The sequence below is a fragment of the Salvelinus namaycush genome, chromosome 34, assembly GCF_016432855.1.
Source record: "Salvelinus namaycush isolate Seneca chromosome 34, SaNama_1.0, whole genome shotgun sequence".
NCBI classification, from domain to species: Eukaryota; Metazoa; Chordata; class Actinopteri; order Salmoniformes; family Salmonidae; genus Salvelinus; species Salvelinus namaycush.
Genome location: NC_052340.1, coordinates 2,934,448 through 2,961,098, shown reverse-complemented (window position 1 = coordinate 2,961,098; position 26,651 = coordinate 2,934,448). Strand labels below are relative to the sequence as shown.

Genomic DNA, 26,651 nt, shown 5'->3' with positions numbered 1-26,651 from the left:
TAGCGATAGCTGCTCTTTCTGGGACCCAAACAAAACACAACAATCATTCATACAGTCGTGGCCAAAAGTTTTGAGAATGACACAAATATTAATTTCCACAAAGTTTGCTGCTTCAGTGTCTTTGGATATTTTTGTCAGATGTTACTATGGAATACTGAAGTATAATTACAAGCATTTCATAAGTGTCAAAGGCTTTTATTGACAATTACATGAAGTTGATGCAAAGAGTCAATATTTACAGTGTTGACCCTTCTTTTTCAAGACCTCTGCAATCCGCCCTGGCATGCTGTCAATTAACTTCTGGGCCACATCCTGACTGATGGCAGCCCATTCTTGCATAATCAATGCTTGGAGTTTGTCAGAATTTGTGGGTTTTTGTTTGTCCACCCGCCTCTTGAGGGTTGACCACAAGTTCTCAATGGGATTAAGGTCTGGGGAGTTTCCTGGCCATGGACCCAAAATATCGATGTTTTGTTCCCTGAGCCACTTAGTTATCACTTTTGCCTTATGGCAAGGTGCTCCATCCTGCTGGAAAAGGCATTGTTTGTCACCAAACTGTTTCTGGATGGTTGGGAGAAGTTGCTCTCGGAGGATGTGTTGGTACCATTCTTTATTCATGGCTGTGTTCTTAGGCAAAATTGTGAGTGAACCCACTCCCTTGGCTGAGAAGCAACTCCACACATGAATGGTCTCAGGATGCTTTACTGTTGGCATGACACAGGACTGATGTTCTCCGGACAAGCTTTTTTTCTGGATGCCCCAAACAATCGGAAAGGGGATTCATCAGAGAAAATGACTTTACCCCAGTCCTCAGCAGTCCAATCCCTGTACCTTTTGCAGAATATCAGGCTGTCCCTGATGTTTTTCCTGGAGAGAAGTGGCTTCTTTGCTGCCCTTCTTGACACCAGGCCATCCTCCAAAAGTCTTCGCCTCACTGTGCGTGCAGATGCACTCACACCTGCCTGCTGCCATTCCTGAGCAAGCTCTGTACTGGTGGTGCCCGATCCCGCAGCTGAATCAACTTTAGGAGACGGTCCTGCCGCTTGCTGGACTTTCTTGGGGGCCCTGAAGCCTTCACAACAATTGAACCGCTCTCCTTGAAGTTCTTGGTGATCCGATAAATGGTTGATTTAGGTGCAATCTTACTGGCAACAATATCCTTGCCTGTGAAGCTCTTTTTGTACAAAGCAATGATGACGGCATGTGTTTCCTTGCAGGTAAACATGGTTGACAGAGGAAGAACAATGATTCCAAGCACCACCCCTCCTTTTGAAGCTTCCAGTCTGTCATTTGAACTCAATCAGCATGACAGAGTGATCTCCAGCCTTGTCCTCGTCAACACTCACATCTGTGTTAACGAGAGAATCACTGACATGATGTCAGCTGGTCCTTTTGTGGCAGGGCTGAAATGCAGTGGGACACTTTTGGGGGATTCAGTTCATTTGCATGGCAAAGAGGGACTTTGCAATTAATTGCAATTCATCTGATCACTCTTCATAACATTCTGGAGTATATGCAAATTGCCATCATACAAACTGAGGCAGCAGACTTTGTGAAAATGTATATTTCTGTCATTCTCAAAACTTTTGGCCACGACTGTACACAGAAACAGCACATGGAGACAGACAGCAATACCTATATTTATCTGCTTATTAAAGATGTCAAATACAAATCCAAAACGTCCTATTTTCACGACACATTCAAATGGCAGTGCTAGAGTCACAAGAGACCGCATTACAGTGCTCCCAGGCTGCGTCCCAAATGACACCATGCCCTATATTGCACTTCTTTTGACAAGAGCCCTATGGGTAGTGCAATAAATAGAAATAGGCAGTTATTTAAATAGGCAGTTATTTAGCCCTAATACTTGAGCCACAAGCCTTCTACTTACCCTGAAAGGAAGTGGGTTTTTAGATCTGTCCACTTACCCTGCCCAGTGCACTGTCAAGCTGGGTGGGTGTTAGATGGGGGGGATAAGGAGGGTGGGATATGTGGGTGAGGGGTGCAGACTGCACTGTGGGTTAACTAAAGACAGGTGTGTGTGTGTGTGTGTGTGACTCCCTGTCTGTGTGTGTCTGTAGGGTGAGGGTGTCAGCAGACAGCCAGTGTCTGTGCTGTATCACGGCGTGCCACTAAAATGTGAAGCTTTCACAGCCTGAACCGTGACGTCTTCACGACCAGACCCTCTCTGTGTGTATGAGTGTTTTTTAGTGCATGTGCATTATGTGGGAGTGCAATAGTAAAATATTATTATTTTATTGTAATGTTCAAATATGATTATCTTGCTTAATGGCTGATTCAAATGCATGTTTCAACCGCAGTCCAGCTTTAATCGAGACATGGAGTAAAACCCTTTATGAGAAATAAGATACATTTTACCAGTATATTTAATTGATAAAGTGATTTGAACACGATGTGTGTGTAAGTGTGCACTGCTAGCGTGTGAGTATGTGCACGTGTGTGTGTGTGTGTATACGCAAGTGTGTGTGTGAGATAGAGAGTGAGTGAGTGATTTGGGGGGTGCAGTGCTCTTCACTTTCTCGTCCTGGTCTGGTCAGCATGTCTGATCAGCATGTTTTTTAAGAACAGATCCGGAAATTAAAGAAACACCTGGGCAACTAATTACTTAATTGGAGCACGGTCTTTAAAATGAAAATGATGTAATCAAGAATCCAGGAAAACAACATATACACACACACACACACACACACACACAAACACTGGTGACCTACAGCCTTGCTGACGTCTAAACCCCCCCACCCCATAATTGATTTCCTTTCTCTATTTTCACCCGTTTTCCTCCCTCTCTCCCTCTCCAAACCTGAGGCGGCTCTGGCTGGTTCTACGTAGCCAGATTCAGGATCTCCTTTGGACCGTCTCAGCTAGCGAAAAGTCATGGCCATGATGAGGGGTATGTGTGGGTCCTGGGTGGGGGGCTGGTAATTAAACATGTGCCACTCCCCCCCGACCCCTCTTAGCCTAATAAACTTAGACGCTTAATAGATTACCTTACCGGCATCACCCTGCACTTTACCTTATTGAAGTAGGACTTACGACAGAAACACAGAAAAACACTGACCTCATAACGCATTCAAGCAACTGGGCTTTAGGAATGATGAGTTCCTATTTCAGTGGTAAAAAGGGTCAATTTTCAAATGACAATTCAATTGTCAGTCGAAGCAAGTACGTGTCCCACTAGACCAAACTGTTACCTGAACAACCTAAGCGGATTGTGAACCTAAGCATATTGCGAATATAGATGATACTCAACTAACTAATGTGCCTATGTGAGTGTTCGTGTGCGTGCGAGTCGTTTGTAAATCATTTTCATTTCAGATTTAAAAAAAATTAATAATAATCTAAAATATTAAACTTTTCAATATCTAAAGTGAAACAACCTCTGGATGGAATGACAACCATAAAACGGAGGTTCCCTTCTCTCTGCTTTCGAGGAGAAAACTGACAGAAGAGTGTCAGAACATATCATATTAGCCCAGTCACTCATTCACACCCTCCCTCCCTAGCCAGGTCTGGGGGTGGCCCTGGCCCTGCGAAGCCCTGGCTGTGAACCTTCCCCTCTACATGTCACCCAGTGTCACCCTATCCCAGCCGTAGTGGTCTGCTCTACCACCCCCAGACCTTGTCCCCCACAGCCCCTTCAGTCTTGTCTGGGACCACCGGTTATATCTTGATGAGGTGCGAATGAGCCCCCCGCCCACATACACACACGCATGCACACACACACCCTACACGCATGCACACATACACACATACCCCACACACTTTAACCCTGTCCCAGGAAACCCCTTTCCCACCTTGAAACCCGACCGGAGCAATGGCATCTACATGCATTTACAAACACACACACTTTTATACAGGGTAGAAAAACAAGACCCGCCTCCAGGCTCGTCTATGAACTCTGTCTGACAATAAAAACTTTAGAGGGCCACATGGCTGGCTGCCACCCAGGGAGATTTCCCCCAGCAGCAGTGTGTGTGTGTGTGTGTGTGTGCGTGCGTGTTTGTGAAAGAGCCTGGCCATCCTGCGCCTGCATACTTCTCAATGTGAGTGTGACCCTGTCCAGACACAGACAGGCCCTACCACTCCGTCCTCTAGGGGTCCATATAACGGCACACACAATGCCTCCAGAAAGTATTCACACCCCTTGAATTTCTCTTTTTTGTGTGTGTCGCAGCCTGAATTTAAAATGGATTAAATTGAGATTGTGTGTCACTGTCCTACACACACTGTCCCATTACGTCAAAGTGGGATTATGTTTTAAAATTTATTATTATTTTTTTTATATATTTTGTTTTACAAATGAATTAAAAATGATAAGATTAAATGTCTTAACAACCCTTTTGTTATGGCAAGCCTGTATAAGTTCAGGCGTAAAAATGTGCTTAACAAGTCACATAATGAGTTGCATGGACTCACTCTGTGTGCAATAATAGTGCTTAACATGATTTTTGAATGACTACTTCATCTCTGTACCCCACACATGCAATTATCTTTAAGGTCCCTCAGTCGAACAGCGAATTTCAAACACAGATTCAACCACAAGGACCAGGGAGGTTTTCCAATGCCTCACAAAGAAGGGTAGATGGGTTAACATCTATTGATAGATGGGTCAACATTTTTAAAAAGCAGACAGTGAATATCCCTCTGACCATGGTGAAGTTATTAATTACACTTTGGTGTATCAATACACCCAGTCACTACAAAGATACAGGCGTCGTTCCTAACTCAGTTGCCGGAGACTAAGGAAACCGCTCCGGGTATTCACCATGATGCCAATGGTGAGTTTAACGGCTGTTTAGGAGAAAACTGAGGATGGATCGACAACATTGTAGTTACTCCACAATACTAACCGAAATGACAAAGTGAAAAGGAGGCCTGTACAGAATAAAATATTCCAAAACATGCATCCTGTTTGCATTAAGGCACTAAAGAAAACTGCAAAAACACGCAGCAAAGATATGAACTTCATGTCCTGAATACAAAGCATTATGTTTGGGTCAAATCCAACAACACGTCACTGAGTACCACTCTTCATATAGTATCACTCTTCACATGGTGGTGGCTGCATAATTTTTTGTTTATCTATTAATTTGTTAATGTTATAGGTATGCTTGTCATCGGCAAGGACTAGGGAGTTTTTTTAGGATAAAAAGAAACAGAATAGAGCTAAGCACAGGCAAAATCCTAGAGGAAAACCTGGCTCAGTTTGCTTTCCAACAGATACTGGGAGACAAATTCACCTTTAAGCAGGACAATAATCTAAAACACAAGGCCAAATATACACTGGAGTTGCTTACCAAGACAGCATTGAATGTTACAGCTTGAAAATCTATGGCAAGACTTGAAAATAGCTATCTAGCGAGTTTGAAGAATTAAAAAAATAATAATGTGCAAATATTGTACAATCCAGGTGTGCAAAGCTCTTAGAGACTTACCCAGAAAGACTCACCACATGTATTGACTCAGGAGTGTGAATACTTATGTAAATTAGATTTTTGTATTTCATTTTCAATAAATTAGATTTTTCCCTTTGTCATTGGGTATTGTGTGTAGATGGGTGGGAGAAAAAAATAAATTTCATATATTTTGAATTCAGGCTGTAACAACAAAATGTGGACTACGTCAAGGGGTATGAATACTTTCTGAAGGCACTGTGCAGTCAGATGAAACCTCATTCTGATCACATTCAAGGGCATTCTTAGGTTTAATTATTTCTTGTTTATTTTTTTTACCTTTATTTTTCCAAGAAATCCTGTTGAAGTCAAAAGACCTTAATTACAAGGGAGACCTAGCCAATTATTTCAAATTCTTATGAAATATAATGTACTTGTAGACTTTAACTGGGCAGCAACTAAATATGGAATACCAATGACAATTGATTATTATCATATTAATTATATTATACACATCTGATTTATTTAATTGAGAGGATTTCACTTTCAATGTCTGAATGATAGCAACAAAGAGGAATACACGTCTAAAACAGTGACAGAAATGCGGTATCAACATCAATATGTTCTTCTTGTGATTTTGGTGACATTTGAAGGTACATCACTCCACAGACTCGACAGACAGCGGGGTAATTGATAAGGGTGACCCGTAAAACGATTAGTGATCAACACGGGTGAAAGGGTGCTGTCAATCATCCATCCACTTGACCTGTGGTGTGCACAGCAGAGGCACGCGCGCAACATCTGGATAATGTGGGCTAATAGGCCACTACTATAGGTATTGGCGGGCTGCTTCCTTTTTTGCTTCACAGGGCAAGTTAAACATTTCGGTTGATACCCCTTCATGCACTGACATTTGGTTGCGTCCCCGGGTGTCCCATAGTGAGAAAGCCGTGTGGCATCACATTATCCGACAACAACAGGGGTCGACCCGGGGTTATTAGAATTTGCTACGCGGATCCACTTTTCCCCTGAACCTCAGAGGGAAGGATGGAGGGGGTAGAAAGGGGCCTCACTTAATCACCCACCATGGCTTTTCAAAGAGTGAAAAAAAATCTACTTTAAATTTTCGGTGATGAAAAATCAATAAAGCAGTAATTGCTTGGCTTATCACTGCGCGCGGGAACAAATTGGGAGAAGCCTGGCGTCCGCGCACATTTGGCTGCAGCAGCGCGGGAGTTTTGGGGTTCACTGGGCCAGCTGAGGGAAAAGGTCTCGCGTGATAATTAAATCTTCTCACACTGATTTTCTGCCAAATGTATTTCCCCAGGGTCCATAACTCTGATTAACTGCTTACAAGCCAGGCATAACTAATAATTTCAATGCGGGGTTGCCCAACAGCAAAACTGAATGGGGAGGGGGGAGAAAATAAAGGACGTTGAATCGACTTGTGGACACCAATTCGACTCCAAATCAAACATAATTTAGGAGAAAAAAATGTCGGTGGAATAAGTAGGCTAATAGTCCTACATGGACGACGATATTGTAAAGTCAGTTGTTTCTGTAAAGTCAGCATTTACAATGTTTAGATCTACTGTAGCCTATAAATGCGTAAATTATTGGCCACTCAAAATAAGGCGGTATTTATTACCTTGTTTAATCCAAGAATCAAACAAACGACATAAAACCGGGCGAACTGTCAGTCTAATATTCCTCAACATGGTCAAGACCTTATTGTATTGATATTGAACATATTAACAACAAATAAGGCGATCCATCGCAAAGCACTGCCGCTAAACGACAAGTGACGAGTCCACCCCAGGATCGATAGCAGGTCAATACAAACCAGATTTTCTTACATCAAAATCACTGTGAATGATATGCTGTCAAAGCGCACAATAGAAATTACAGGATGCTTTCTCGGAGCATCCAGAAGATACCCTCGAAATGATGGGAAGAAGAGCCTCATAGGAAAATAAAGCCACCATGTATAGCCTACAGTAGCGACATGGCATTAGGCCAAATGACAAGTGCATGACAATTCGTTGACGTTATTCACCGTGTCTCATCATCAGCGCATCTCCCACATTACACTTCATGCAGGGAGATAATCGACACAGGAACACCGATGTTTACCAGGTGCTGAATATCTCTGCTTGTCCTTCAAGTGCTGCAGCAGGATCCTCCTGCCCGCCCGGTAATTAAAACATTTAAAGCAGCAAGAGCCCCAGTGCTCCCCGGGTGTGATAGGGGGGTCAGACGCCTGTAGATTCTAATTTGCGCTACATTTGTATTCATGACAGGGCGCATGCTAAATATTTAACAGCAGTCCGGTAGGAGTTTGTATTGTTAGGCTTTCGAGGTCAAATAATTTGATTTGCAGGCAGATTACATTAAAGCGTCCAACGTCCGTCCAATCCCACTCTCACTTTCCTCTCATTTCCTGTTTTTTTTTTTTTTTTTTTTATTACAACCAAAGATACAAATTGAGGCACATGAAGATTAGGAGAGTTTGTTATCCAGCTGCCTAATTATTATTTTTAATTAGAATACGGAGCCCATAATTTATTATAAGACGTGATAGCGCATGTGGCCCGTATGCACGCCCACTTTTACGTGCGGTGTAATAAAAAGGGTAGGTTAGCGAAAACATTAGGATATTACACATTATTAAAATGGGGCAGAATCACACCGGCTGACTAAAACAAAATATGAATTCAAACATTGCAAATTAATGCAGATAGATTGGCCTAATACCAGAGACACAGGCAAGGCTAGCCACTAACCAGCACTTTAATTCAAGCTAGGTGTAACGTTAGAACACTAAATGTACGACCGTTTCTCCCTGTGGGTACTATGTTCTCCTCCTCTCCAGGAGAAGGTGAAAAGAAAAGGCATCTCTGTTGGTTTGGCCATTTTCTTTCCCAGTCACTCCCTTGTTACTTGGCTTTTTTCTGTTCTACAGCCAGGCCAGAGATGAAGACCAGACATTTGCCTCTTTAGCATGGGGCTGGTGATTGACAACAGAGCTAGTTATATGGTGATGATGTGTTAATGACCGCAGCAGGGTCGGGGAGAGGGGGAGCAACCCCTCTGAATATTTAATCGCCATCTAACTCCAGAACACAGACACACACAGATAGGTACACACCCCAACCCGTGACCCATCGTACACACCGCATAATTAAACAAACAGTTATTTCGTTTTAATGCCAAAAGAGCAAGCCCATAGTATATATTCCTCCTAATGAGATGGGTTAAAAAGCTATTGAACTTCTCATTAAAATAAATGATCTTCCAATCTGCCAGCGGTTTGTGATGATAGGGACAGAGGTTCATATGACTCAAATACCTTACCGTCATACCATCAGCATATGAGATATAAACCACAGGAAAACAACACTAGCCTTTATAACATCCTGCAGTCACACACACAATTCACAATGCCTTTGAACAGGCATGGCTGTGCGTGGGAATGGCTGAGGTTATTAAGCATTTGACACTAATTTCCATATTGACTGCATGATGTTATAGCCTCTGTCACCTGCTCCTCTGAACAACTGCACATGTGAAAAGAAGGGGAATTAACAGTCTAATGAGCCCCGGTTTTGATCTCTCTCTGCCACACACATGCTACACCTGATTCATCTGCACCTTTTCAAATCTTTACCAAGGAGGGCTAGTGGTGGGGAAATACTGTGGAAAGATCTGATCGCTCTCATTATGAAACATGCATTCACTTTTTTGAGTGTGAGCACTGGGTTTGACGACCACAGCCATTACATCTGACAGAGTCAGTCTTGCCCTCACATCACATTGGCCTGAATCCTGGTGTTAGTGTGTAGCATCACACTCCATAGCTAAAACCAAAAGGCAGGGCAGCAATACATAAAGCAGACATATACTACATGGCCAAAAGTATGTGGACACGCCTTCAAATGTATGGATTCTGCTATTTCAGCCACACCCGTTGCTGACAGGTGTATACAATCGAGCACATAGCCATGCAATCTCCATAGACAAACATTGGCTGTAGAATGGACAGTACTGAAAAGCTCAGTGACTTTCAACGTACCACCATCATAGGATGTCACCTTTCCAACAAGTCAGTTCATCAAATTTCAGCCATGCTAAGCTTCCCCGGTCAACTGTAAGTGCTGTTATTGTGAAGTGGAAATGTCTAGGAGCAACAACGGCTCAGGCACGAAGTGGTAGGACACACAAGCTCACACAATGGGACCGCCGAGTGCTGAAGCGCGTATCGTGCAAAAATCGTCTGTCCTTGGTTGCAACACTCACAACCGAGTTCCAAACTGTCTTTGGAAGCAACATCAGCACAAGAACTGTTCGTCGGGAGCTTTATGAAATGGGTTTCCATGGCCGAAACTAAGATCACCATGTGCAATGCCAAGCGTCGGCTGGAGTCGTGTAAAGCTCGCCCCCATTGCACACTGGAGCAGTGGAAACGCGTTCTCTGGAGTGATGAATCATGCTTCACCATCTGGCAGTCTTGACAGACCAATCTGGGTTTGGCGGATGCCAGGAGAACGCTACCCGCCCCAGTGCACAGTGCCAACTGTAAAGTTTGGTGGAAGAGGACTAATGGTCTGGGGCTGTTTTTTATGGTTCGAGCTAAACCCCTTAGTTCCAGTGAAGGGAAATCTTAACACTACAGCATAATGACATTCTAGACAATTATGTGCTTCCAACTTTGTGGCAACGGTTTGGGGAAGGCCATTTCCTGTTTCAGAACGACAATGCCCCTGTGCACAAAGCAAGGTCCATACAGAAATGGTTTGTCGAAATCGGTGTGGAATAACTTGACCGGCCTGCACAGAGCCCTGACCTAAACCCCATCAAAAACCTTTGGGATGAATTGGAACGCCGACTGAGAGCCAGGTCTAATCGCCCAACATCAGTGCAAAACCCTCACTAATGCTTTTGTGGCTGAATGGAAGCAAGTCCCCGCAACAATGTTCCAACATCTAGTGGAAAGCCTTCCCAGAAGAGTGGAGGCCGTTATAGCAGCAAACGGGGGACAAACTCCATATCAATGCCCATGAATTTGGAATGAGATGTTCAACGAGCAGGTGTCCACATACTTTTGGCCATGTAGTGTACATAGCTAGTGGCTGTCTCTTCCAAAGTTACATTTTCCAACTCTACTATTTGCCCTTAAACAGACAAGACACAAAAATAACAGCCCTTTCAAGTTGAGAATACTTTGTTACGTATTGATCTGGATGCCCTCTTGATAAAACCCACTTTGCTCAGGGGCAGTCAGTGTGTACTGCGGTATAATAATAGTGTGCATATCACAGCATCCACATGAATCAAGAACGGTTTCGATTAGTACCACTACTGTTGGACTTGTAAATCTATTTGTGAAGTGTAGTGTAGGTGGCTGTTCTCGTCATCTTGTTTGGTTTAATTTTGTTCTTCTTAGCGGTTCAAGCAGTAACGTTCTTGTCGGGGCTGATCTGTAGGGGCTCCTGCGGGAGTGCATGGGAGACCCCGGTGACACCGCATTTAATAAGCGCCGGGCCCACCTCTTCCATTCAGTTGGCCATTGAGAAGCTGGGCTGGGTGCCGGACGCCAGTGGGCGGAGCCCACCGTGTGACGCCAGCTCTCGGTCTTCGTGGTCAGAGCCAAAGCAGCTGTTGGGTTGGCGGAGGCGCTTTGATGAGCTGTTTTGCACCCGACTATTTCGGTCCGCTCTCCTAAAGAGGACCAGGAATAAAAAAAACAAAGCCTCGCAGCGCTATGTGGGCACAGCGCGTTACTTAATAAAACAGGAACAGTTTGAGAGAGGAATGAAGTGGCTTTGAGCTGGGGGGTGGGGGAAGGAGTCAATTGATTCGAAAAAAGGCGAGATTACAGCGTGAACTCTGCTTAAGAAACCTACTTGACTGGGAGCTCGGCACCGTAGCCTGGAGCCACACACTTACTCAACACTTTGCCAATGTCTCCACTGAGAAAGAGAGGGAGAGAGAGAGAGAGGGGGAAGGGGAGGGAGGAGGGGGACGGAGCAGCAAGAGAAATGAAAAATAGAATGAGAAAATGACAGACCAAAAAATGAGGGCGAAACAGAGAGAGCGATTTAATTTATGTCCTCGCTGCCAACGGAGGAAAGACCAGAGTAGGTTTGCAGGGCTAATTAATTTCTGATGGCCGGGCTTTCATTTGGCTAAAAGGTCACCAAACTTTAAAGGTCATGCACAGTTTCCCACTCTGTGTGTGTGTGTTACTGTTACCAAACCCCTTGAATTACTCTCCAGAATGGATGTGGTGCAACACATAGCCAAGTAAAGACACTAGTAACATGTCATGTACCACAACTCGACAATAATAACACTGAACGTCTTCAGCAATCTGGAAGTTTTCAGTATGTGTGTGTGGTGTAAAGCCATGAAATGCCTTGTTTCTGAAAGACATTGTATAGGTAGGTATGTGCGAAATCGAATTAATTCAATTCTAGCTACGTCCGCACACGTACACGGATAGAAGCACAAACACGCACATACACAAAGCCATCACCACCTGCACCCTGACATTTTGTCATTCATTTCAGGCCAACACCAGGACAGGACTGACTTAATTTCATTATCCCATGTGAAGCCTTTTTTTGTTGTTTTACCGCTAGCACTTTTTGTTGCTCCATAGCAAATTTCTCCTGACTTTACTTGAAAATGTCTGTCGAAATGCTGTCTGCTTCCCAAATGGCACCTTATTCCCTATGTCAGGGGTTCTCAAACTTTTGGGGGCCGGGGACCCCTTCTGTGATAGAAAATTAATCAGGGAACCCCTCATAATCAGAACACAACTTGAGTCAAGTCTCGGGCCCTGGGAAGGAACATTTTAAAGGCCGCCTCTTCGCATAGGAAAGAAAATGTAGCAGTTTTCAAGCTAATTTCCTGTAATTCTATACATTTCGTTATGAGGCAGAGCGATATTTTTGTTGTTGCAGATTTAAAAAGAATGCCCTGCAATTCCACACATTTTCCCATGAGTCTGAGAAAACTTTACAGCAAAGCTTAACAGTGCACTGATGTGTAATAAAAAATAATAATTTGGGAATGCAATAAGTATTGAGTTGAATATTTTATAATTGGTAGAGTACTGTGGATACCAATATCACTGTGAGCCTCCCAGGCCCATTTAGCCCAGGGTTAAGAACATACATTGTAGATTAATAATATTACATTGTATTTTATTACACACTCGTAACTTATTCCACAGATCCCTTGGCCAATGAAAAATAATCTATTGTTGTTAGTAATATACCTAATAATGTTTATTTTATTTTATTACAGACAGAAATACTCCTCAGTTTCATCAGCTGTCCGGTTGGCTGGTCTCAGACGATCCCGCAGGTGAAGAAGCCGGATGTGGAGGTCCTGGGGTGGCATGGTTACACGTGGTCTGCGGTTGTGAGGCCGGTTGGACATACTGCCAAATTTTCTAAAATGACGTTGTAGGCGGCTTAATTATCTGGCAACAGCTCTGGCGGAACATTCCTGCAGTCAGCACACCATTTGCACGCTCCCTCAAAACCTGAGACATCTGTGGCAAAATGTCTCAGGTTTTGAGGGAGCGTGCAAATGGTGTGCTGACTACAGAAATGTTCCGCCAGAGCTGTTGCCAGATAATTAAGCCGCCTAAAACGTCATTTTAGAAAATTTGGCAGTATGTCCAACCGGCCTCACAACCGCAGACCACGTGACAAAACTGCACATTTTAGAGTGACCTTTTATTGTCCCCAGTACAAGGTGCCCCTGTGTAATGATCATGCTGTTTAATCAGCTTCTTGATATGCCACACCTGGCAGGTGGCTGGATTATCCAACCGGCCTCACAACCGCAGACCACGTGACAAAACTGCACATTTTAGAGTGACCTTTTATTGTCCCCAGTACAAGGTGCTCCTGTGTAATGATCATGCTGTTTAATCAGCTTCTTGATATGCCACACCTGGCAGGTGGCTGGATTATTTTGGCAAATGAGAAATGCTCAATAAACAATGTAAATGTAACCAAATTTGTGTAGAACATTTTAGAGAAATATGCTTTTTGTCTTTTTTTGAATCTTTTCTGGGATCTTTTATTTCATCTCATGAAACATACATTTTCTGTATTTCTGATCAATTTGATGTTAATTTAATGGACAAAAATGTGCTTTTCTTTCAAAAACAAGGACATTTCTAAATGACCCCAAACTTTTTAACGGTAGTGTGTATGTACACAAACATATATATATATATAGTAAAAATATTGAAACTTTTTTGGTTACTAAATTATTTCATAGTTTTGATGTCTTCACTATTATTCTATATGTATATATATATATATATATATATATACACACAGTACCAGTCAAAAGTTTGGACACACCCACTCAAAGGTTTTTCTTTATTTTGACTATTTTCTACATTGTAGAATAATAGTGAAGACATCAAAACTATGAAATAATTTAGTAACCCAAAAAGTTTCTTTATTTTTACTATATACACTGCTCAAAAAAATAAAGGGAACGCTTAAACAACACATTGTAACTCCAAGTCAATCATACTTCTGTGAAATCAAACTGTCCACTTAGGAAGCAACACTGATTGACAATAAAGTTCACATGCTGTTGTGCAAATGGAATAGACAACAGGTGGGAATTATAGGCAATTAGCAAGACACCCCCAATAAAGGAGTGGTTCTGCAGGTGGTGACCACAGACCACTTCTCAGTTCCTATGCTTCCTGGCTGATGTTTTGGTCACTTTCGAATGCTGGCGGTGCTTTCACTCTAGTGGTAGCATGAGACGGAGTCTACAACCCACACAAGTGGCTCAGGTAGTGCAGCTCATCCAGGATGGCACATCAATGCGAGCTGTGGCAAGAAGGTTTGCTGTGTCTGTCAGCGTAGTGTCCAGAGCATGGAGGCGCTACCAGGAGACAGGCCAGTACATCAGGAGACGTGGAGGAGGCCGTAGGAGGGCAACAACCCAGCAGCAGGAGGACCGCTACCTTCGTCTTTGTGCAAGGAGGAGCAGGAGGAGCAATGCCAGAGCCCTGCAAAATGACCTCCAGCAGGCCACAAATGTGCATGTGTCTGCTCAAACGGTCAGAAACAGACTCCATGAGGGTGGTATGAGGGCCCGACGTCCACAGGTGGGGGTTGTGCTTACAGCCCAACACCGTGCAGGACGTTTGGCATTTGCCATAGAACACCAAGATTGGCAAATTCGCCACTGGCGCCCTGTGCTCTTCACAGATGAAAGCAGGTTCACACTGAGCACATGTGACAGACGTGATAGAGTCTGGAGACGCCGTGGAGAATGTTCTGCTGCCTGCAACATCCTCCAGCATGACCGGTTTGGCGGTGGGTCAGTCATGGTGTGGGGTGGCATTTCTTTGGGGGCCGCACAGCCCTCTATGTGCTCCCCAGAGGTAGCCTGACTGCCATTAGGTACCGAGATGAGATCCTCAGACCCCTTGTGAGACCATATGCTGGTGCGGTTGGCCCTGGGTTCCTCCTAATGCAAGACAATGCTAGACCTCATGTGGCTGGAGTGTGTCAGCAGTTCCTGCAAGAGGAAGGCATTGATGCTATGGACCGCCTGTTCCCCAGACCTGAATCCAATTGAGCACATCTGGGACATCATGTCTCGCTCCATCCACCAACGCCACGTTGCACCACAGACTGTCCAGGAGTTGGCGGATGCTTTAGTCCAGGTCTGGGAGGAGATCCCTCAGGAGACCATCCGCCACCTCATCAGGAGCATGCCCAGGCGTTGTAGGGAGGTCATACAGGCACGTGGAGGCCACACACACTACTGAGCCTCATTTTGACTTGTTTTAAGGACATTACATCAAAGTTGGATCAGTCTGTAGTGTGGTTTTCCACTTTAATTTTGAGTGTGACTCCAAATCCAGACCTCCATGGGTTGATAAATTTGATTTCCATTGATAATTTTTGTGTGATTTTGTTGTCAGCACATTCAACTATGTAAAGAAAAAAGTATTTAATAAGAATATTTCATTCATTCAGATCTAGGATGTGTTATTTTAGTGTTCCCTTTATTTTTTTGAGCAGTGTATATAGTGTTAAACAAATCAAAATATATTTTAGATTCTTCAAAGCTTTGCACACTCATGGCATTCTCTCAATCAGCTTCATGAGGAATGCTTTTCCAACAGTCTTGAAGGGTTGAGCACTTGTTGGCTGCTTTTCCTTCACTCTGCGGTCCAACTCATCCCAAACCATCTCAATTGGGTTGAGGCCGGGTGATTGTGGAGGCCAGGTCATCTGATGCAGCACTCCATCACTCTTCTTTTCGTCAAATAGCCTTTAAACAGCCTGGAGGTGTGTTTTGGGTCATTGTCCTGTTTAAAAACAAAGCCAGATGGGATGGCGTATCGCTGCAGAATTCTGTGGTAGCCATACTGGTTAAGTGTGCCTTGAATTCTAAATAAATTACTGACAGTGTCACCAGCAAACCACCCCCACACCATCACACCTCCTCCTCTAAGCTTCATGGTGGGAACCACAGATGCATAGATAATCCGTTCACCTACTCTGCATCTCACAAAGACTGTTAGAACCAAAAATCTCAAATTTGGACTCAACAGACCAAAGGACAGATTTCCACCGGTCTAATGTCCATTGCTCGTGTTTCTTCACCCAAGCAAGTCTCTTCTTATTATTGGTGTCCTTTAGTAGTGGTTTCTTTGCAGCAATTTGACCATGAAGGACTGATTCACGCAGTCTCTTCTGAACAGTTGATGTTGAGATGTGTCTGTTACTTGAACTCTGTGAAGCATTTATTTGGGCTGCAATCTGAGGTGCAGTTAACTGTAATGAACTTATCCTCTGCAGCAGAGGTAACTCTGGGTCTTCCTTTCCTGTGGCAGTCCTCATGATAGCCAGTTTCATCATAGTGCTTGATAAGTTTTTGCAACTGCACTTGAAGAAACTTTCAAAGATTGAAGAAATGTTCCCTATTGACTGACCTTCATGTCTTAAAAGTATTGATGGACTGTCGTTTCTCCTTGCTTATTTAAGCTGTTCTTGCCATAATATGGACTTGGTCTTTTACCAAATAGGGCTACCTTCTGTATACCACCCGTACTTTGTCACAACACAACTGATTGGCTCAAACACATTAAGGACAGAAATTCCACAAATTAGCTTTTAACAAGGCACACCTGTTAATTGAAATGCATTCCAGGTGACTATCTCATGAAGCTGGTTGAGAGAATGCCTAGACTGTGCAAAGCTGTCATCAAGACAAAGGGTGGCTACTTTGAAGAATATCAAATATAAAATACATTGTTATTTGTTTAACACTTTTTGGGTTACTACATGATTCCATATGTGTTATTTCATCGTTTTGATGTCTTCACTATTATTCTACAATGTAGAAAATAGTCAAAATAAAGAAAAACCCTGGAATGAGTAGGTGTGTCCAAACTTTTGACTGGTACTGTATATACACAGTATATATAATGAGATTTGACCGTGGACCCCGTTGCAGCAGTGCACTACATAGGGAATAGGGTGCCATTTTGTACACACTCTGTGTGTAAGAAGGGGAGGAATCGAGGAGAGAGGTACAGGCTGAAATGACAAATGCACTGCCTGTGCAACCTAGCACAATTCTACTATCAATATCTACTAATGTATGTTATTGTATGTATATTTCAGCTGTCACAACAGCTCGTGCTATATGCTGTGAAAAGGGGGAGCTGGAGTGTTTAACCATGTCCAATGTAAACATCAACAATCTCTGAGTTTAGGTTGTTTTAAGTAACAGGTTCCGATCACAAATGTATGGCAAATCTCATTTGTAGCCTTCATATAGTTAGTTATAGTGCATTCAGAAAGTATTCACACATTTTGTTGTGTTACAGCCTGAATCTAAAATGGATTCAATTGAGATGTTATGTTACTGGCCTACACACAATACTCCATTAAGTCAAAGTTGAATTTAGTTTTTTGATTTTTTTGTCTTGAGTCAATAAGTATTCAAACCCTTTGTTATGGCAAGCCTAAATAAGTTCAGGAAACCGTTCAAGGTAACCGCTCAGGGCTTCACCATGAGGCCAATTGTGATTTTAAAATAGTTACACAGTTTAATGTCTGTGATAGGAGAAAACTGAGGATGGATCAACAACATTGTAGTTACTCCACAATTACTAACCTAATTGACAGAGTGAGAAGAAGGAAGCCTGTACAGACTACAAATATTTATTTTAAATGCATCTTATTTGCAACAAGGCACTAAAGTATTGCTGGAAAAAATTTGGCAAAGCAATTAACTTTTTGTCCTGAATACAAAGTGTTGTATTGGATTTGCCCCAAACATATTACTCATTCCCACTCTCCATATTTTCAAGCATAGTGGTGGTTGCATCATGTTATGGGCAATGTTCCCTCAAATTCTTTGGGGGCACTGAGCAAATGTTTGGTCTAGTGAGCGGAAACTAGAACTTTGTGAGAATTTATTGCAAATTTTGTGCAGATTTTGTGCAACTCCCAGCGCATTTATAGTGATCACTGAAGTTGTACCCTTACAGTTTTAGACAGTACACAAAAGGCTTGTGTGGCTATTTGAGCATAATGTAAGCCTACCAACAAAACCAAAGGAGCAAATCCCATAACATTTTCAAATGGAAATAGCTTTTGATTTCTATGATATATCCTCCAGTAGCCTATATGAGGTGTTTAATGCAGGCCTACATTACATTAGACATTTAAACATGTTTTTACATTATGAAGGGCTTGACATTAATTCATGATTTTATACTTGGTCTGTAACACCATGGGCCAAATAGATGAGTGTAAATTGCATTGTATTGTGTTGTATGATGCAAGAAACTACTTTAAAAAATAAAATGTATTATTATTACCATACAGAGAATTAGACACTGTAGGCTACCCCTCTGCCTATTGGCTTATTTGCATATTCAAGCCAGTCTCAAAATAGACATAAGCTTAATACCTGACTGGTTTTTCAAAGACTACTTGAAATGTAGCCTACACATTTTGTGCTCTTGTAGGAAGCAGTATCTACCCATTGCTGTACTATACTTATCTATAACTGGGCTAATAACTCGCTAACTAGCAAAGAATATCAACAAATGTGCACCCACACTCTGATCTGAACAGATCTAAAAAAATATATATATATATATAAAAAAAAGCGTGTTCACTCGAGGGTGATTTTGTATTTATTTTATTAAACCTTTATTTAATTAGGCAAGTCAGTTAAGAACAAATTCTTATTTACAATGACGGCTTACCAAAAGGCAAAAGGCCTCCTGCAGGGACGGGGGCTGGGATTAAAATTAAAAACATACAGTAGGACAACACACACATCACAACAAGACAGACACCACAACACTACATAAAGAGAGAGACAAGACAGCACAACATGGTAGCATGGTGTTTTCCTAGAGGAAAACCTGGTTCAGTTTGCTTTCCACCAGACACTGGAAGATGAATTCACCTTTCAGCAGGTCAATAACCTAAAACACAAGGCCAAATCTACACTGGAGTTGCTTACCAAGAAGACAGTGACTGTTCCTGAGTGGCCGAGTTACAGTTTTGACTTAAATCTGCTTGAAAATATAAGGCAAGACCTGAAAATGGTCGTCTAGCAAGTATCAACAACCAATTTGACAGGGCTTGAAGAATTTTGAAAAGAATAATGGGCAAATGTTGCACAATACAGGTGTGGAAAGCTCTTATAGATTTACCTGGAAAGACTCACAGCTGTAATTGCTGCCAAAGGTGATTGTAACGTACTGGGGTTGAATACTTTCCTAATCAAGATATATTAGTGTAAAACTGTTCATGATTTTTTTTTTTTACAAATGTTAGAATTTTTCTTCCACTTTGACAGACTATTTTTTGTAGCTCGTTGACCAAAAAATTACAATGAAAATCTATTTTAATCCCACTTTGTAACAACAAAATGTGGAAAAAGTCAAGGGGTGTGAATACTTTCTGAAGGCACTGTAAGTATAGACTGAAGAAGTTGGCCAATTGCTCACTGGTCAGCCTTGTCTGTCTTTCTGCCTGTACGCCAGCGCGTCTGTCTGCTTTCCCATCCGTCTGTCACCACCACTCAGCTACACAAACCCAGTATGTATTGATGTTACACAGAGCATTATGGGCAATGTTCCCTCTAAACTGTGCGCATGCGCGGGCGGTGCCACACACTTCCCCAGGGACTGCCCCGTAGAGCGCAGAAGAAATATCAGCCCATGGAGAGAAGCACTAGATTGAACTTTAACTTTCTAGTTTTCTCCCAGTTAGTTAACACTATCAATGTTTCCCTTTACTGTGGCAATAGTGATAGAATCAACGCAATATTAGCCACTTTCAACGCAACATACCGAAACAAAACAAACTATGCAAGAGATTTTGTTGTAGACAGAACGCATCGGAGTAGAATTCTATTGCGCAGAGCTCAGCCCGTACTCTACACAGACATGTGCAGCATAACCAATTAGAGATGCAGTAGGCCTGTATGCAAATTGACCATTGCCATATATGGATCTGTGCCATTTACTTTGAACTGGACTGTGTTTACAGCTGTGGTCGGGAGTAGATGCACTTGTTTTGAGATCAAAGCGAGAGCTGCATGTAGCCACGTGTGCACATTTTGTTAATATCCTTTGCCAGTTAGTGAGTTATTAGCCCGGTTATAGATAATTTGTAGTCAGCAGTAGGGGAGTGATAACTTCCTACAAGAGCACCAAACTTATACATTTCTAGACATCTTTGAAAAGCGAGTCAGGTAGAGAGCTTTTTTTTTGTCATAAAGGGGCAGTGTTGTATTTTGAGACAGGCTTGAATAAGCTAAGTAGCCAATAGGCAGAGGGTAGCATAATTTGTCTGATTCTCTGTAATAATGGTATGGGAATAATAATGCATTTTATTTTGTAAAGTGGTTTCTTGCAACAAACACAAAAACATTTTCAGTCACCTCCTTGATAGTAGGCCACCTTGAATGTAGGCCTACTCTGGTAGGCCTACATTATGATCAAATAGCAACAATAACCTACTTGGCCACTGTTAAAACTGTATCTTACAGTGGGTACAGGGTCAGTGTTCACATCATTCAAGTTTGCACTCAGAAGACCTGAAATTTGCTCAGTGCCACATTTTTTTTAGGGAACATTAATTATGTGTACTGTAATACATCATGCTACACAGCCCACATACAGTACCACCTCCACTACTAAACTGATGACATTGACCAGGCTCACCTTCCAACTTCATCTTCTTGGCCTCCTCATCCTTCCTCTCCTTGGCTTTCAGCACCTCATCGGTTTTAGCTGGGAAAGAAAGAAACCCTCATGAGCAGAGCAAATAGCACATTTCTTTATCTCTTCTTTATCTCTTGTAGCAACAACATAACACACGTCGCTGAGCAGTGTATTTGTATCAAGTGTTGTAGGAGGAGTTTTCTCTGTTGTTCCCTAACCCGATAAACCCCTTAACACGATAACCTCTCTCACTTTTAATATAGAGACCTAGCTAGCTTAGTCTTATGTTGAATAACCCACCTAACTCTTTAGGTTTAATATCTCACTCTTGAATGTAATAACTGAACTCGGGCCTTAGATTTAATTGCTTATCGTTCCTCTTAAACCTATTAACCCATCTCCCCGATCTGGTTTCTTACGGTCTCAGGGGCCACCCAGGCTCTGCTTTTGGCCTGCGCATTATCCCAATGAATTGTTCTCCCAGAGCAGTAATAGGAAATCAGCTCAGAAAAAGTGACTGGCTGTAGAGTAAGAGATAAATCAGATCTGGGGGGGCCTCTTGGTTTGCTAGTTTATTGAATCTAAATTGCAGCCCCCTCGCCCCTCCGGCCCCCTTGTGTGGCGCCCCATGCACATCATCCATCTTGTAGGCTGATAATGGAGCCGGCCCAATTCCACCTGATGTTTGCATTATTACATTTTTGCACGCTAACGAGCTGCGGCTAATCCAGCCAGAGAAGAGGAGGAGGACGGGATTGGATGCAGCAGGCGGGGCCTAGATGGCATTTGTCTGTATTATTCTCTCTCTTGCTCTCTCGGTTTCTCCGTTCCTCGATGATGATTTGAATGAAACATAGACCCGGCGTCGCTACATAGCTCTGTAGGCCCCGGGGCTCCCCGAGCTGCAATTACACATATAATCACAATTGGATTTCAACAGAGCCCGCCATTCGCATCCCCTCCTCCTCTCATCTCTTCTCCTCGGCCCTTCCAGCCAAGACAGAATGAAGTGTAAATGAAGTGAAAGACTTCTGCCGTCCCCAACACTTTGTTTTATTATGACCTAATTTAATCAAAGTCCCCATCACAGAATTGTCAGGAATGCAACGATGAACTGGAGTCCCTAATAGACGAAGAGATATACCCCCAATGATGTTCTCTATACGCTGACAGATATTCCCCATAATCTATTTATATTGCGTATATCCGGCTGTGTGTGTGCTGTTGTTTATGAGTGTACATTACCAGTGTGTTGGCTATATAACAGTGGCGTGGTAAGCTTGTATTAAGGTTGTACTAATGTTTTCCAGTAGCTCTCCTTATTGATGTAATTAAACAGGATCTGGCTCCGTTGTGAGGACCGACTTTCATTGTTTGTGGGGGCAGGATCCCCTGGAGGCAGAGCGGAGATGAGAGATGGATAAACAGTTTGATTTTGTGCTATCGCCCCGAGCAGTATACTGGAGAGACGGAGGAAGAGAGAGAAGAGAGGAAGGGAGGGCGAGAAACAGGGAGAAAGTGTGCAAAGCAGAAGGATAAGAGAACCAAGTAAAGGGCTGGAGGGGAGGAAACAGAAACAGAAAATAAATGACAAATCACTCTTCACTGTCTCACTTCTCTCAGTCTTTTTTCACCTCTCTTATCTGTCTCACTTACCCCCGTCTGTCTCACTCAGTGGCTAGTGGTGATGGAAGGGAGGTGGTAACTTGGCGGGATTAGGGAAGTTAGAAGCCATTTGGAGCTAAGTCATTGTGCTAAAGAGGCAGGAACGTCAGTCACATCAGACTGTGGCTGTTGAGTTAAGCAGCCGTGGCACTAGTGTGACGGCCGTTTTGTCTACAGCCATTACTAAACAAAGACGGCGGCCGAGGAGTCACAGGGAGAGGGCACAACTTATGGCCTGCATCTGTGTGCGTCAACACACTAGCACAAACACACCCCTAGTCCATCCATATGCAGTCACACAAAGACCTGTTCGCTCTACTTCCACATACTGTATTCACTCACAAACACGGTACACCCACATTCATTTCATATTAGTTCTCCTCTCCCCTTCTTTCTCTCTCCTCTCTGTTTTGGAAAAGTTTAAACTCATTAAGTGTAATGCTATTGCAGACTCAATTTTACACCGCTCACTCATCAACTAGTACGATAGCAATAAAGCCCAATGGCCCCTCGGAGACGTTAATGCTTTGAAATAAATGATATACTGCAACAGAAACGTAATTAATTTACAGGCCGTATTGATAGCCATGCCATTCTCGGCACTATCTTTTTTAATCTCTGCTAACATCTTCATTATTGGGGGAAATCGCCTGAGTGAAGGAACCGAGTCATCGCTGATGAATTGCCTGAGAGAGATGCGGCGGCCCACTCAAATGTTGTGTCTCGGCGCATCAATTTCTCTTAAGCATTTCATTATGGCGAACAATAAACAGCGTTGGCTATGACATGTTTTCTACGGTGTAGTAAGTGGATTCTAGGTATATCAGAGGGGGATTCAAATCATTCTGTTCTTATTCTGGTTTATGCGAGGAAGACACTTACCTTGAATACCTTCAAACACCTGTGTTATTTGACACAGGCAAAAAAAGAAAGGCACAATGTCTGTGATAGACAAGGATGTTTGTTGTAAGCATGTATTAGAGAGAGACACACAGGAAAATACGTTTTGTGTGTGTGAGGTTGGAGGTTACCGTTATTAAGACCAAATGAGACAGTTACTCCAAACAAACCTCCAAACGAGCTTCAATGCCATACAACACTCCTTCCGTGGCCTCCAACTGCTTTTAAATGCTAGTAAAACTAAATGCATGCTCTTCAACCGATTGCTGCCCGCACCCGCCCGCCTGACTAGCATCACTACTCTGGACGGTTCTGACTTATAGCCTCCAACACTCTACTCAGCAAATTGGATGTAGTCTATCACAGTGCCATCCGTTTCGTCACCAAAGCCCCATATACTACCCATCACTGCGACCTGTATGCTCTCGTTGGCTGGCCATCGCTACATATTCTTCGCCAAACCCACTGGCTCCAGGTCATCTATAAGTCTTTGCTAGGTAAAGCCCCGCCTTATCTCAGCTCACTGGTCACCATAGCAACACCCACCCGTAGCATGTGCTCCAGCAGGTATATTTCACTGGTCATCCCCAAAGCCAGCACCTCCTTCGGCCGCCTTTCCTTCCAGTTCTCTGCTGCCAATGACTGGAACGAATTTCAAAAATCACTGAAGCTGGAGACTTATATCTCCCTCTCTAACTTTAAGCATCAGCTGTCAGAGCAGCTTACCGATCACTGTACCTGTACACAGCCCATCTGTAAATAGCATCCCCATATTTTTATATATATATATATATATATATATATATATATATATATATATATATATATATATATATATTTTTTATTTTTTTTTGCACCCCAGATTCTCTACTTGCACATCATCATCTGCACATCTATCACTCCAGTGTTATTGCTAAATTGTAATTATTTCACCTCCATGGCCTATTTATTGCCTTACCTCCCTAATCTTACTCCATTTGCACACACTGTACATATATCTTTCTATTGTGTTGACTGTACATTTGTTTATCCCATGTGTAACTCTGTGTTGTTGTTGTTTGTGTCTCACTGCTTTGCTTTATCTTGGCCAGGTCGCAGTTGTAAATGAGAACTTGTGGCCAACCTGGTTAAATAAAGGTGAAAATAAATAAATAAATAAAACTGGCAGATAAAATCTTCCTTAGAGCATGACTCAGAGGCATAGCCCCCCCCCCCCCCCCCCCCCCACACACACACACACACACACACACACACTCCTACTCCAAAAACACCAAACTCTACCTATTCTCCTCCATCACATCCATCCATCCATCCCTGAGCACCAGCGCTCTCTCTTTCTTTCTCTCTCCCCTTCAGCCTCAGGCCTCTCAATCAAACCAAACAATGCTTATCCTGCTCCTCTGTGATTAATTACTCAGGCCAGAATATCAAAATCAAACACCCCCGTGTGAGGAAAAGGGGCTCCGCTATAGAGCACTGCGCCCACCGAGGGCAGACAGACAGGGGGACGGGAGGCTACGCTTCCCTGCCTGCCTGTGTGCCTCACAACACACCTCTACCCCCATCCAGCCCCCACCGCCTTAGAGAAGTCCAGTCCATGGGGGAACAACCCTTGCCCCCCCTCACACCCCGCTAGTCTCCTCTGCATTTCCCTCTCGTTCGTAAGTTCCCTGGTCCATCAGGCGCTCGGTCCCCTTTCAACCCAGAAGGAGGGGTTTTACTGCTAAGTCTGTATCTTAATGGCACCCTATTCCCTTCGTAGTGCACTCATTTTGATCAGGGCCCCGAAGTAGTGCACTAAATAGGGAATAGGGTGCCTTTTAGGATGCATCATACTACTACTGCTGGTAGTGATGGCGGTGGTGGTGGTGGAGGTCGTGGTGTAAGGAGGGGGCGAGGGAAGTTTTTTTTAGACTGATCTACACTGACTAACTAATCAGATTCTTTCCCTCAACAGGGCTCTCTATAACCCCCTCTAACATCCCATTCACATCACCCACACACCTATAGCTTAGCCAACGTCGAGACATGATCTCTGTCCGAAATGGCACCCCATGCACAATGTGGTGCACTCCTTTTGACCAGAGCCCCGTGGGATCTCCTACGGGCCCTGGGTCAAAAGTAGTGCACCACATAGGGAACAGGGTGCCATTTGGGATTCAGCCCGAGACGTTAACGAGAAAAGGGACTGGAGGAAATCAACGCAAACAATGGAGTGGACGGAGGGGAATAGATAGAGTGGATTGTGCGAGGGAGTAGCCTGGAGGAAGAGCTCATTTGCACACTACAGACTCCACTCGAAGAACCCCCAGGAAGTGCAAACAGAACCTCTGGTCTACTGACACAGCTCAATACGTCCTGCGGAACAACAAAGACTAACAGTAAGCAAATAGTATCAAACCAAAATGGAAAACAGTGGGATAGAAAAGGATAGAAAAACGTAGAGAGAAGCACTGTTCCGACTGAAATAGAGATGCTCAAAAAGTCAGCTTCTGAGTATTACCCGCTTCTCAACATGTTACGGATGTGTGGGTAGGGGTGTGTGTGTGTTCGTGATGCGTGGGCCAGCTGTTTGGTCGCCCGCAATTGCTAATAACCCATCTGCAACCACCCTACTATATGTGATAAAGGGGAAATCTGAGGCCCGCACCCGTAAATATAGAAAATGCACTGTAGAGAGCCGCCGGAACAATATTTTATGTAAGCCTTATTTAGATAGGCCTACGTTTCTGATTACAATTTCCAACATTTTAGTAGCCTATTTGTTACTCAACTTGTCTATAATTAGATACATGCAGCTTCTCGTTACTTGTTGCCCTAGAACACATGTCAAACTCATTCCTTGGAGGGCGGAGTGTCTGCGGGTATTCACTCCTCCCTTGTACTTGATTGATTGATTTAAGGTCACTGATTAGTAAGGAACTCACCTCACCTGGTTGTCTAGGTCTTAATTGAAAGAAAAAAAACAAAAATCAGCAGACACAAGCCCTCCATGGAATGAGTGACACCCCTGCCCTAGAAGACAAAAAAAAACCTTGCTCACCTGAAAATATGTCATACAGCGATAGAATGAACGCTTTAATCTAGTTGACATCTGTAAAGTTTCTTCTTCCATCTCGGCTTCTCCCTCGCAGCAAAGACGTTTGGGGACAGTTCCCTTGACGTGCCATATATGAAGTCCCCGTCTTGTGACTGTCAGATTTATATAGCACCTCACAATCATCACACATAACAGCTTTTCCAAGCATTAAGCTACTGTTCAGGAACGCCCTTCTCTTTATTTTCAACTCTCCATTTCGCAGCTTTTCCCTTATTGAATTAAACTCAAACATGGTCCTTTTTCTCTCAGTGGATCGAAGTTAACTTTTTCTGCTCAAAAGCATTTGGCAATTGGCATGTATTTGGTGTGT

At 43.2% G+C, this 26,651-nt stretch overlaps 1 protein-coding gene across 1 annotated transcript in view; it reads right to left on the bottom strand.

The window, feature by feature from the left end:
* Positions 1 to 26,651, bottom strand: part of rsrc1 (arginine/serine-rich coiled-coil 1) — a 176,265-nt gene that overhangs the window by 11,729 nt on the left and 137,885 nt on the right. The window contains exon 7 of the mRNA XM_038974085.1: positions 20,677 to 20,745. Within this exon, the coding sequence (XP_038830013.1) occupies positions 20,677 to 20,745 (69 nt within the window). The remainder of the gene's footprint in view (positions 1 to 20,676; positions 20,746 to 26,651) is intronic.